Source organism: Oenanthe melanoleuca, chromosome 4A, assembly GCF_029582105.1.
Source record: "Oenanthe melanoleuca isolate GR-GAL-2019-014 chromosome 4A, OMel1.0, whole genome shotgun sequence".
NCBI classification, from domain to species: Eukaryota; Metazoa; Chordata; class Aves; order Passeriformes; family Muscicapidae; genus Oenanthe; species Oenanthe melanoleuca.
In genome coordinates, this window is record NC_079338.1 from 17375039 (window position 1) to 17389680 (window position 14642).

Here is a 14642-nt window from a genome sequence, read left to right on the forward strand (position 1 = left end):
AATATGGATTAAACTAAATTCAGTGTAAATTAACATGGGTGGTTCTTTGTGTGAGCTGCAGCATGAGAGGACAGTGAGGGGGTTTATTGGCCCTTTCAGTAGGGCACAGGAAACAGGGGTGGTTGTTATCAGCACCTGCATTCTGTGAAAAAACTGCCAGCACAGAGCTCTTCTTCTGCTTGTAAACTGATATTTATTAATATTATCAGGTCTTAATGAATATTGTAGTTAGACACTAACACAATTAACAAATTTCAACTTAATTTTTTCTAGAAATCAAAAATTATTTGTGAATTTATTGTAACCCTCTAATAGTGAAATATCCTTGCACTTTCTGATTTTTTTTTTTTTTTTTAATTTGCAACCCTTTCTATCAATTGTGTAAGGGAAATATGGCTGATAGGAAGATGGCTATCCAAGATTCTGAGAATTTTGGTTTTACAGACTCATATATACTTAGGAAAATACATGATTCAGATAGGGAATTTCTCTACTTCCTCATAGACAAGATCTTTTCAGTATTTTTCTCTTCTCATTGAGGAAACACTAGTTGTTCAGTGGTGTTTCAAGACTAATTGCCATAAAAATAAAATTACACTCATATTGATGATACAGGTGACAATAGTACTTAGGTGCCTAAAACTGAGAAATTATATAAAACCAGATCCTGGATCTGATGCTGCTTACAGACAAGGTGGAAATAAGATGTTAAGAAAGCATTTGAGGATTGTTTATTTATTTATTTTTTTTAATTATTATGATTTTCTTTTCCTTCTCACTGCCATGTAGCTTAGATTAAAATTTCAAATTTCTGCTTGGAGAGGGGGATGGTTTGTTTTTCTTCCTTCACAATGCTCTGGAAAAAGTCAAACCCCACCTGGATGTGATGATGTGCAGCTGGGGATCTCCAGAGGTCCCTCCCAGCCACTCTTGGCTCCTGCTCTCTCCAGCACAGCCTGCAGAGCAGCCTGGCTCCCCAACTGGGATGATGTTCAATCAGATGGATTTAACTGCAGACATTCCTGGGTCAGTACTGTTCCTTCTTTCCCATTTTGTGTGCCAGCATAGGAAGGGAAGTTAATGGATTCAGGGAGCTCAGAAATAGGTTTAGGAAGTTTTTTGCTTTGGAGTTGACTCCAGTCAAGCTCTAAGGTCACTCTCTAGTGCTTGTAATTTAATAAATAGGGAGAGCTGGACATGTTGTCTTTCTAAGGTAATTTTTAGCTGCCCTTTAAAAGAGAGGCTTTTTTTTAGGACAGACAGGCTGTCTTTGAGTGGTGCTGAGTACTTTTGTCCTAAGTCTACAATGGGGGAATAGGCCAGACCCAAAACATCTTTCCCTTTTGCATCTTGATAGAAGTTCAGTGTTTTGGTTAAAGTTAACACCTCTGCAGGTTTTTTTTCACATGGATGGTTCCCCTTGCATGCTTTTCTCCTGAGATGTGCTTAATTGCCATCTGAAGTTTTTACATCACCTTTACAAAATTAGTCTATTTTCATTATTTTGTGCTGTAGCTGAAAATCCTCCTTCTTCTAAATCCTCCACCCCAAAATACCAAAGTATATGATTCTGTAGAGAAGCTTTTGTGCTAGAATAAAACTATTGCTCAGCAGTGATTTGTCTGGAGAGATCTGGACAGACAAGTGGTCATCTGTGAGCACTATTTTGAAAAAGTCACTGGGTCTGAGCTCTAAAAGGGAAAACCAGCTGATTTGCATTCCTGCAGCTGTGACTTGGAGATAAAACTCAGCTCCTGACTGGTGGTAGTGAGTCAGGAGTCAAGGTAATTGCCTCTTGTTGGTTGATCCAAGGCTCCTTTAGGGTGGTTCATGGCACAATTGCTGTAAAGCTGTCAGCTCCCCTTATCCTGACATCCCTTTGGGGACTGAGCCAGGCTGCAGGAGAAAGTCTTGCTTCAGGCACAGCAAGTTCAGTGAGACAGGGCGAGGGACAGGTTGGTGTCTCTGTCTGCATGCCAGGCTCTGGTTTTCACAGGAGCTGTCATGGAACAATAATCTATAAGTTAGCATGGCTCTGGAGGGGGGATGATGGACTGGAGCTGCAGGCTCGGATCTGTCACACGGAGAGCTCCACTTCATCTGTCTTAGCTGAGCACTGGCTGTGCTGATGGCCAGACTGATCAGCTTTAGCACAGAGCTGGGGGTGCTTTCTGAGCACAGAAGGCTCAGGATTTGTTTACACAGCCCATGTGTATGGCAGCACAGAGAAAGGAACATTTTCCCAATAGCCATCCAGAAAACCACTGTGTCATTTATAAGAAATTACCAGTTACAGGATCAATCATGCTTTCTATTGATAACCCCAGTAAAAGCACTAAAATTCCCCTTCTGAATGAAATGATACTTTGGTTTGCATAGGTGCATGGTACTGGAACTGCAAACATGCAGTGAAGTTACAAAAGGTGATAAAAGTGCACTCAGGACAGGTTATGCTGCACCCTTAATTTCTCCTGCTGTCTCAAAATGGACCATATTTTAAAGATGTCATATTTTTGTACATCACAAAAGAAGGAGGCAGGAATCTTTTTCAAATGCCATAACAGTATTGCCATGGTGTTGGGCCATTATTTTTACATATTCAATGTGTTATCTGTGAATAGAGATGCCTCTCTTCGGCCCTTATGTTTTCTTTAAAGAATAACCTGACACAGGTGTCTGAATTTCAGACCATTTATTTATAAATTATATTGCTGCATCTTCTTGATATGCTTGATATCATCTTGTATCCAACAGTATTTTAACTTTTTTTGTAATTTTTTAGTTAAAAGTCAGCGATAAATGTCACCACCCAGGCATTAAACATTTTAAAGACCATTTTTTTCAACCAAATTTAAAAACAACTATCACAAGTTCACTTTTCTAAGACCCACTTTCCTAAGACTCACTTTTCATTCCATCTAGGGGGAAAGAAGATTTGAAGATTTCCAATTTTTGGGATATGTTTTGAAAACAGGAGAAGTAGTTTCAGTTTTTCCTGGTTTAAGTTGTCATAAAATACACAATTAAAATATTAAAGTAGCTTTTATAATAATAATGTGTTCTAAATTTTAATTTTACTTCTAGCTTTCTAATATTGGATTTTAATCCTAAAGATTTAATTATCCTAGCTAGTTTTCCCCAAAATAAATTGTATAGAATATTTTCCTTCCATTTAAGAAGAAAGAGCTATCAAAGATTATATTTAAATCAAGTGTCAGCTAGGGTTCATGGCACTTGACTGCATTAGTGCAGTTATTTTTATTCCTGAAAGAAAGGTGTATTGCAAAATAATTTATATTCTCTAACCCAGAAACATAATTGGTCTGAACACTTAAGTCCTGTAGAGCTTTTGAAGCTGGGACATGTAGCAAAGACTATTTCAGACAATTCTGAAGAAACAAAAAGAAACATTGCTAAAAGGAATGAGTTCTGAGTCATCAGCTCTCAGTATTGAAATACATTTTTCTCTCATTGTGCTGTAATTGCTGGCTCTATTAATGTGATGTATTCTTGCTTTGGTTATTGCTGATGTTCCAAAGTCGAATAATTGTAGTTTTTTTTTCTCTGCTTTTTCAAGCAAATTGACGTTTTCTGGATTTTTTTCTTTTCTTTTCTTTTGAGTCAGGATATTCCTCTGTGCTTTTCAGGCTGGGATATTATATAGCTTTTTCACTGGGAGAATGCATTTTCCTCTTCATCTTAGCCCCAGCCATATAATTTTCATCCTCATTTCCATTAGGGATTTTTCAAGACAATTTTTTGCAGCAGATTTAAAGGTATAAACAAAGGAGGAGCTTCTATTTTGTTCCTCATCCTCTTTTCCATCTAATATCACAAATAGTACTCTGGCACTTATCACTTTTTTGTGAATTGGCATTTGTTGGGAAAGCCAAGAAATATTGTGAATGCCATAATTTGAAAGTCAGTGTTAAAAACAGAGCCTAAAACACTGATAGAACTTTCTATCATCTTTTCTTTTTTTGCAATAAATGGTTTCACACTTTTTATGGTTTCACACAAATGGAGTATTTGTTTATGCTGAATATCCAAGATACTTACTGTGCTTGTACAATATCAGAACTTGAATGAGTTCCTTCTTTGCTTCTTTGAGAGATTCTGCATTAGTGCTTATTTTTAAATTCTGGGATAGTCCAGCCCCTCTCTCATAAAATAATTTCACTTGAATAATTCAAACCTTCAACTGCCAGCCTCATCCTGAGCTCTTGGCAACAAAGTTCAGAGTCTAAGGGGACCTTTGCAAAGCTAAAAAGAAAAACCTGTTTTTCTCAAAAACCACACAAAAATACCACACAAAAAAAGTGTGTGTTTTAATGCCTGTTTTAATATCTGCTTCTGATATTTTTATTTTCTGGGTTTTGAAGTACATTATGTAAGACATTATGACCTTTGCTGGACATCTTCATTTATCATCTGAGCTGGGCTTTGTTGTTCTCAGTCTTTGCTGGTCTCTGTTTCCAAAGCCTGCAGCTTCCTCCCAAGGGCAGGAGGAGAGGCTGGCACTGGTTCCTGGCCTGACCTGAGCATGGCCTTGCAGGATGAAAATGAGTTTCCTCTGATCTTCTATCTGTCTCTAGCATTTGATATCAGATGCTTGGAAATCACCAGAATATTTTCTCAAGCTGTTCCTGTACTTCTGCCAGTTTGAGGCTCACAGATTTCTTGCCCAGCAGTGGTGATTCCAATATTCTTTTCTTTTTTTTTTATTTTTTTTTTTTCCATATGTACAGTTTTTCCAGTGGCATTTTGTGTCTATTTTGTAAAAATTCTAAATTTTAAAATTTGAGTGTTCAGAATATTGGCAGAATTTTAGACATTACATTGTGTGATATCACTTATTTTAATTTCTGCTACACCAGCCCACTGGTGGCATTCTTGTACTATGGAAACAGCCCTGTCTTTGAAATGTGTTCTGGATGCAATGATAAAAAGAATTAAATTTTATTGTTTAACTTTAAAATACAGTTCTACAGGCTCATGGAGGAGATAAGAAACTGTGCAAAGATGTTTTTCACAAGTATCTATTCCCATTGTATTATATTAGGTAGAAATAAAATTAATTTGGTTCATATTTAAAATGTGTATATGCTTGAGAAATGGTGGGAAGTAAAGAGCAGAGATATAACCAGAACTTTTTCTGCTACCCAGTAGCAGAAAACTTTGAAATATAGAAATATGGTTTTTTCCTAAATTTTCCCATGTCTAGGAACTGGAAGAACAGTTAAGCCTTTTTCAGAAGTGAATTTACCTTTGTGGAATTAAAACCTGTGTGGTTTTTACAGACTAACTTTAATCATAACTTCAGAATTATTTGATGATGAGTGTATGATTCAGGGTTCCAGCTGACTGAAAATCTCTGTCCAAGGCTTGAAACCTTTCAGAGTCAGTGCTGTGGCTGTGGCTGTTGAAATCCTCTCTTCACATCCAGGGCACTGGGATATTCAGATAATCCTACAGGAGTTCCTGCAAACAGGAGTGAAGAATCTATTCTGTATCTTACAGAATCTATTTTGGATCTTGTTTTAAAGTTCAATGGCACATTTGTCACAGCACAGCATATGCTTCAGGCTACTGAGTTTCACAAGCAAGGTAGCAAAGAAAATTCCTTTTTTGTTACTCATTGCCTCTGACAAAGACTGGAGTAACATTTATGCACAGTGGATTCCCACTCTCCCTTTTTTTTTCCCCTTTGTATATTGCAGATGGAACAAGTTTATCAATCAGGAAAGGTTTTAGTAGCTTATGTTATACTGATCAGGGGCCTCTGCCATGATTTGCATTTGAAATACTGAGCATCACTGTAAATCAGGAGACAAGAATTCATGCTGCAGTGCTGTGTGCTACCTGGATCTGGCATCACTGAAAGCTAAAGGTGCTTTATTTGAATATTCCTGTGGAATGATGGGTTGGCTTTTCCTGCTGGGCAGCTGTTGGAACTAATCAGATTGTGCCTAAGAGCATAATAAGGAAAAACTTTAATAATGCTTAACCCTCTTGGAAGCTCCATGGCTTCAGCTGTCATACTCACTTTCACTAATTTAGTTTAGGTTTGTTGTTCTGTTAAAAGCCATAACACAGGATTTCAAAACAGATTTCACTTAATTTTACATTTCACAATGGGTGCTTCCACATATAACTACAGTAGGCCTCTTCTTATGTTACCAGTAAAGTTAATTGAGTGTGGAAGCAGAGCTTTGACTCTGTAGGTAGAATGCATAAAAAATTGAGTTTTATAGTGTCACCCTAGGATTTGAAGATAGTGCTCTATTTTGAATCCATGTAACAACTGAAACCTGTTTTATTGTAGAGATTTCTGTGAGCAAATTGACTCAATCCTGTCTTGGAGAGTACTTGTTTTGTGTTCTTCCAGTATCTGATGAATAATGACAGATGTAGTATTTGGTAGAACATCCTAGGCATGTTTTAAAAATAGTAACATGCCAAACTAAATCTTAAAATTCAGAATCAACTGTTTGTTTGGCTGACTGCTTCATCAACATAATAAACTGAATTCTTGTTCATAGCTTAATACCTTAATATGTAAGAATCCTAACAATAGGTACAATATGGTAACTCTCTAAGATAAAGAAAAAAAAAATTAAGGGGACAAATCAAGGTATAGATGAAGTCTCTGTGTCTGAGTTGAAAATTATTTAAAGAGTACTTAAGTTAAATTGTTTGAGCTGTGCTTTAATTTCCATGCTAATGGTCATTTTCCCAGGTGATGGACACAATTTAACATATCCTTGCTGGATTTAAAGATGAAATACTTTAGTGGTTTTGTTCTGGTTGAATAGCTTGTTTACATTGTTTTTTGAATATGAAGGCTGAACTTCACATTGAATTATTCAGAGCATGTTGCCATCCCCAGAGGGAGCTTTGTCCCAGCCTGAGAGGTGTCTCGGAGCCCGATGGATTCCCTGGCACTGTGCTGGGTGTCACTGGGGGTTATGGTCAGGCTGGAGCACTGGCAGGGGCTGGGGGAAGTTTTCAGTTCTGCTTTGCCACCCTGGCACCTTCCTGGCTGGAACTGTGGCAGCTGCCCCAGAGCTGCTCAAGTTTTTCAGTGAGGAAGAGCCTCAGGTCCAGTTTCTGGGTGTGACTGGTACAGAGATTTATTGTACCACAGGCAGTATGTGAGCTGTTCTTTGGGAACAGCTGTTTTAGGACAGTGGCTGAATTAACCTCAGGAAAATGCTTTGTGTGGACCCAGACCTGAAAACTTGGATTTCCCTTTGCCTTGGGTTATAGGAGCTGTTACTGGGCAGAAATGGCTCCACCTGCCTTTGTTGAATTTGATTTTTCTGGAATAGCACACTTTGTGAGAGGGCAGTCACGTTGCTAAATCACTCCTGTGTTATTTATTCTGGCATGAAGCTTGCTGAGGAGATCCACCCCATCACTCACTTCCTCCTAACATTCCCCACTCTGCTTTTTTTCCCCATGAGCTGTGGGAGGGTTGGTCTCAGTTTGCAATTTACTGGAGGATTCACGTTACCTGCTGAGACTCATGTAGATCTCTGCACCAGCAGATGGATATTGTATTTACCTTCTGAAGCTGCTGGTCCTCATGCTTAAATATAGATTTATTGTATTCTATGGTCTCATGGTTTTCTTTGATTTCTTTTTTCCCTTTTGGAGGAAAATCCCTGTCCATTAGCCATAATTTTTAGTGTATATTCATGGCTGAACTGATATTAGGGAATATAAACAGTGAACAAAAACTGAGCAGGAAAGCTGAAATGGAATGATGAGTTTTTGCTGTTTTCCTTGTAAACATGCCAATCTAATATTTTTAAATTTGTTTTCTTTCTTACAAATCAGTTGCATCAATTCCATCTCTGATTTTAAGACAAGAAATAGCTCAAGTGCATTCAATTAGAATGGAATTGTAGTTTTATTTTTATTTTTTAGAAAGGAATATATTCTTGAGTAAAACTGTATATTGAACTGTAAATCAAATACACTTATATGATTTTTTGATCCCAAACTCACAGGAAAGCATTTTCTCTGAATATAACTCATTAACTGGAAAGTCAGGACAATTTATTTGCTAGAACTTTCAATACACACAGGTAGCAAGAGATTTCTTTTCAAAATTGACTTTCAGACTCAAGTTGCTGCCTTACAGTAAAGAAATGCTTCTTCTTTTTTATCTTGCTCTTGTTCTAGTGAGTCAGATAAATAGGAGTCAGTAACACTGGAGGAGGAAGTCAAGTTCCTGAGAAATCCAGCACCAGAAAATATATTTTTGGTTTATGCCCTACACTCCTTGATCAGTATGGTGAAAAGACTTTTATTTGTTGAGTTTTACAGTGTCTCTGTATTTCTTCTCAGCCACTGTCTCCCATTTATTACTCTGAAATTGCAGTATTATTTATTATCTCCCCATGTGCAGTGAAGTGGCATCTTGCACACGTCACACACTTTTACAGTTTAATATGGGAGTCTCACTCTTATTTTCTGAGAGTAATAAAAAAAGGATAAGTTTTCATTCCTTGAAAAAGTATAGCTTCATTTCTTTCAAAAGCAAAACTGATCCCGTGGCAGTGAAATGTCACACGAACATTCTCTTTCTTATTTTGATTTTTACCAAACCCTGCAGAGTGGAGGCCTTGAGAGAGGCTTATGCTCAGGTCATTTCTGCAGTGCTTGTGACAGGTCTGGAATTCCTAAAGCCTGCTTGTGGAACTGGGGGAAATCTGTTCCAAGTGGAGGATATAAACTCTTTTCTGCTAGAGTTTTTTTTTTTTTTATCCTGTTACATTTTTGCCCACATGGGTTGTGAATTTTCTGCATTAAGGCTGTGGATTTTTTAATCAACATTCATAACACAGTGACACACGCACATGAAAAAATTTCCTTGTGTTTCTGGGAGTGTGGGGGATTCTCTGTGTGTGAGAGATGCTCCTGCTATTCAGATGGAAGTTTTGTCAGCATATTTTCCTGGAAGTGTAAGCATAAAGGGAAGATACAGTGATTTTTCCTCCAGCTGAACTTGAGCTTTAGAGGGGTGTTAGGTCAAAGAAAACAATCTTGCTAAACAACATGTTGGAGAAGCTGCAGCATCAGAGGTTATAATATGGATTTTTATTAACAAAGGTGCCATGAGTTTAGAAATACCATACACACCAAAATTGTGTGTGCATGTATGTATTGGAGGGAGGGAGGTAATAACTGCACATATTTCATGGATGTTGGTTTGCAGATGTTTTTACTCCTTATCAGCAAATCACAAGGGTTTCTATCTATTTTATATTTTGTTTCCCCATTTGCCACAAACCAAATCCAGATGTATCCATTACCCCCAGTCCCACAGAAATCACTGGGGGCTGAGGATGCTGCACAGCCCCTGCCTTAGGGGAGAGGAGTTTTCAGAGCTGCCAGGGCTGTTTGTGTTTCCTGGTGTGGGAGTGGCTGCCAGGTTTAATCCCCTCCTGCCTGATGTGCTCACGCAGTGAGTGGGAGGGCACAGCAGGTTCACCCCTCACCAACACCTGGCAGAGCTCACCCCGAGCTCCAAATGTGCCCCTGGGAGCTCAGACACTGCCTTTTGGCAAAATGAGCCTGTGATTTAGGAGCTGTTCTGAGCAGCTGTACACAATTGTTAGTGCTCCCCTCCACAGGCTGCATTGGAGGCTTGTACTCATTTATTTCTCTTTCCTGCACATCCTTGGTTCTGTGCCTGTTCTCAGCTAGGAAATAGAGCAAATATGTAACTGTCACCTTGTATAATGCAAATATCAGAATGCACTTGTTGGGTGTATTGTTGCCTGATATAAATCCCCGGTTTTTTTTCCCCTTCGTTGTATATCTATGGTGAAACTCCAAAGGCAGAAACATACTGAAAGGCAAGTCAGGTGTCTGGAGCTTTATCATGGGAATTCAGAGCAAAGCTCAAACATGTTTAATACCTTAATCTGAATATCCTCAGGGTGTTGAAAATGTAGCTTTTTGTTCAGTAGGATGTCTGTGAATATTTCTGAACAACTATAATGGAGGAGATTAAGAGGGGAGGTTGCCTCCCTGGCTGTTACCTGCAGCTATTATCTGCCTTGTTTAGGTCAAAGTCTCTCTAAATGAGAGAACTTTGCTTGAAGTTTGCAGTTCTAAAGTTTAGCTCCTAAAGTTGCATCCTTATGGTTAGTTGGTAAAGTTTAAAATGCTAAAGTTTAAGTAGTAGGCTTGAAATCAATGGAAACAATGCATGCCACTGACAGAAAACCATAAATTGAACAAAAGTCTTAAGAATCTTGGCCTACAAATTCAAAGGCTGCATTGTTTTGACAGTGTTTCAAATCTGTAAGCAACTCTGCTGAAGTCTGCATTATAAAAAATTCTTACCTTTGTAATGTTATTTTTCTCCTTTGAAGTTCTGCCACTCAGTTTGTCAGGTAACTGCTGGTGCTAATGACACTTATTTCCAGTAACTTTGGGTTGTAAGCTGTGGGATGGCATGACAGGAGTGGCTGTGGAGTCTTTAAGCAGGACAGCTGTCCAACAAATGGTAATTTTCTAGAATGCCTGGACAGCAAATTGCACACTGGGTGAGTAATAGCAGACAAGGGACCTTTATTAGAGCTGCACCACTTAGGGTAGTTTGGATCTGAGTGCATTCATATGCACCCATTATAGACACACAGATACTTTATTGCCTGCCATGTGGAATATTTTGTGTTTAAGGCATTAACTTGGCTTTGGCAATTCACAATTTGACAACCAAAGTATCTCCTTTGAAAGAAAAATGTAAGTTTAATTTTCAGCTTTTTGAGAAAAAGTTGTCCATTGTGTAACTGTGGTATGTTTTTGAGAACTTTGGGAACACTGGGAACTGAAGTTGTGCTGCTGTATTTTCTTCTCTGCTGATAGCACAGTCACAGAGCAGTTCCATATGTCTTGGCAAAATCAGGCAAGGAAAAAGTGTCTGGGACCTGTCTTGCAGAAAACCTGCAAAAATTTTCTGTGTTGGTCCGTGTGAAATAACCAGCATTTAGCAAACGTGTTATTTTCTGGACTTTCTGAAAAGATTTTGGGTCCATTGGACTCAAAGCTACATTTCAGCCAAAGGTCTTTATTTAAGTAACTACTAATTAATTACTGATTCATTATTTAATGAATTACTGATCTGCTTTCTGATGAGAAGTCAACCTTTTAATATTTTTTTTCCTTTTAAGAAGACTGTTAAGATGTAATAAATGTGTACAGCTTGTTGCAGTAGCCATTGAAACGAGTTACTGTAGAATATGAGTAGAAGTTTGGGCTGTGCATGGCCCTTGACTTCTGTTTCAGAGTCATTTGAACCAAGGACATCATGTGATGTGTTTGTCATTTACAGTGCCTGAAGTATTGATAAGTGTAGGGTGAAACAATGAGCTGTCTTTGCTCTTGTGGCTTTCTCTGGAGGTTCAGAATCTCTTTTCAATGAAGGCTGAGGACAGCCTTGATCTACCCTTTGTCAGCTAACAAGGGATACTTGTTACACACAATTCCATAATTTGTGTTTTAAGGAATAATCACTGGTAGCCTCTCTCAGTTTGAGTACTTTGTCTTACAAGCAGTTGGGTTTGTAGCATTACTTAGCACAAAATTCTTTCCTTTCCCCACTTGGAGAAATTCCTGCTTTCTGCCAACTTACTGCTCTGCAAGTGTAAGTCCATAGGATGTTTTGAGCACAGTGGACCTTGTCTCTGTTATCAGCATTAGCCAGAAGTTGATATCTTTTCCCATTCCTCCCAACAATGTCCAGGCAGCAGTACCCCACAGATTTAACAAAATCCTGTTGTGAAATGCTGTGATACTGCAATGTCTGTGTGAGACTTGTGGTGCACTTTGTCACATGCAGTCCTGTCTGTGGTACTTCAGCTGTTCTAGCTCACCACACTATGTGTTCATCTGTCATTGATGATGTATTTATGAAACCACCTAAATGTTGCAATTTTTAAAATACTCTTTAATTTTTTATTCACATGGCAGCCCAAAACAGCTCCGAAAAGGACATTTGGATCCATTACAAATGACCAGGTAAATATACACAGTAGGAAATGTTAACAAGAAAGCTTCATTATTTGAGAGACTGTGTGTGTAAATCCATGGAAAAGGCTGTTATGAAAATTGGATAAGGCAACAGAGTTCCTCATTGCCCCTGAGGGATCCCAAATGGATCTTGTGAGCAGGCGCAGAACCTCTTTGTCCTAACCCAGGCTCTGAGATGGGCATAACTGTGGTTTGCCTCCAATAGTTAGTGCTTGAATTGTATTTTTAAATTTAAAAAGTCAATCCCTGGTATTTCTCACTCCCATTCTTCTGTAAGGGTAGAGATATCGATGGAGCAGGTTATTTCCACCAGTCCTTTTAATGGGCAAAGGTATTCTATAACTGTGAATTATCTATTGTGCTTTTCCAATGGCCCCTTGCCCTTCCCAGAGACAGCAAATCCTTCAGACCACTGGGATATTGTGGTGACTGAGGTGCAGTTCTGTCCAAATAGAAATCTGACCCTAAAGGAAATTTTAACTTCACTGAACTTTTAATGATAGAGAAAATCCTGAAGGTTTTTGTTCAGGTTTCTCATTTTAGCTCTCAATTTCTTTGTTTATAATGGAGAGAATTAGATATTTATAATCTTAAAAATAAATTTCCTGAATGTTTCATCAATTTTTTGAGTGTTTAGAATGTGAGAACTATCTGTTCCTAGAAAATGTGTTTGTTAATTTGCAGCATGTCACACCTAACCTTATCTCTTAAACAATATGAAATAGTCTTGCTAGAATTAAGAGAGACTCTACTTCTCTGTAGTGGTTTTTCTGTGGTTTAAAAAGATATCTAAACCTGTAATGAATAGGAAGAAATAGACATGGATAATATTTCTTGCTATAGAAAATTATTCAAGTGTTAATAATGAACTTGGAAGAGATCTTTGCATTCTTTTCTGTTCTCTAGTCATTCAGTGCTAGTGCTGGGGAGCTAAAGCACCACATTTTATATCAAACTCATCTGCTGTGATGAAAGACCCCTCTGCCACACTGGATAGGAAAAGCAGAGATGGGCACACACATGTACAGCCACGTGAATCCAAAGTCTGCACCAAGCTCTTGTTGTAGTGGTGGGATCCAGTGACAGAATAATCAGTGCCCATCTGTCAGCTTGTGTACAAATAAAGAAGTAAAGAGAGCTGACAGGTTGCTTTTACTCTGGCTTCTGTTATTTTCTTTCCTCTGGAATCTATGTTAAAGCATAGAATATATCATTTATAATTTCTTAGTAATTATGAAATTTATTGCAAGTAACTGCTAGCCAGATTGAATATGAAGAGGAGACTCACGCTCTGCTTCCCATCAGCATAGAATTACCATTCTAAAATTGACCCTAATTGGTTCAAAATGTATATCTTGATTTAGAAACAATTTGCAGGGCCTATATTTTCATGCCTTCTGCTAAAGAAGCCAAATCTGTATTTGTTTTATTACTTCAAAATGTGTTCCAGCTTACTTTATACTGTCCCCACTTGCAACTCAGTGCTGCCACAAATGCTGTGTAAGTGGCACAGTAATTTTGGATATGTGGATGAATAGTTCTGTCCCATAACATAAAGGATGGCTTATGCAGGGTCAAAATGTGGCTTTGAGAAAACAAATCAGTGACAGCCAGTGGTGGGTTGCAAGATACAGGGGATACAAATCTATTGCCACTAATGAGAAATAAGGAACCTTGAACACTGGCAATGTTTTCTTTTGATTTGTTCTGGGGTGTCTCAAACCAGTTCAGAACTGGACCTGGTCCAGTGGCAGAGGGCTGTCCTGCCTGTGGCAAAGGGCTGGAATGAGAGGATCTTTAACATCCCTTCCAAGCCATCTATGATTCTATGGCAGTTACCTGAGTGAGGGTGAAAGATGAGAAGAACAAGCAGAGGAAGAACAGTTGTTCATTATTACAAATATTACACATAAGAAGAAACTCCTATTGAGTCCACAATTTTGTGTATGCCTTCTTTTTTTCTGGTCATCCCATACATTCAGCATTAGCCATCTGCATTCTAGCCCTGCCCTTATGGAAGATGTGGCTGGAAAACTGCCTTTTCATCATTCCTCTAAGTGGTGAGATATGAGAAAAGAGGATAATTACACTGTTCTTAATTCCTGTTTGTCTGAAGAGGCAGCAGAAGAGAGAGGGAATTTAGTTCTAGATTCCAATATTTATTTTAGCAGATTTGTCAGCACTACTGGTTTTTAAAAAGCTGTGTTTGTGCAATATATGCAGTATTTTGGTGCAGTTCCAGAAATGTTCAACAAACCCCGTGAAAAATATTGATCATTTTCAAATTGATCTCGCAGTTCTGTGATTTTTTTTTTAAATGGAAATAAGTCTTCTTTTTTCACTTGGATTGTAAACTTCACTGCAAATAGAAAGCATATAGTGCTGAATACAGGAATAGTTTTAATGAGTTTTTAAATATATTTCTGACGAACTGTTAGGACTTTGTTTTTTCTGTATCATCTGACATCTGAATTATGTAATAAGCACTTTATCAATGATGGTACTGGTTTGTTTTTAGGGGTTTTTTTTATGCTAATGGTTTCAGATCATGTCCAGAGTTGCTTCAAAAACAGAGAAATAATCCCTTTATC

The 14642-nt window shown here is 38.1% G+C and overlaps 1 protein-coding gene across 2 annotated transcripts in view; it reads left to right on the forward strand.

The window, feature by feature from the left end:
* Nucleotides 1–14642, forward strand: part of PCDH11X (protocadherin 11 X-linked) — a 407090-nt gene that overhangs the window by 50074 nt on the left and 342374 nt on the right. For both annotated transcript variants that reach the window (XM_056491687.1, XM_056491686.1), the window contains exon 3: nucleotides 11992–12039. In XM_056491687.1, the coding sequence (XP_056347662.1) occupies nucleotides 11992–12039 (48 nt within the window). The remainder of the gene's footprint in view (nucleotides 1–11991; nucleotides 12040–14642) is intronic.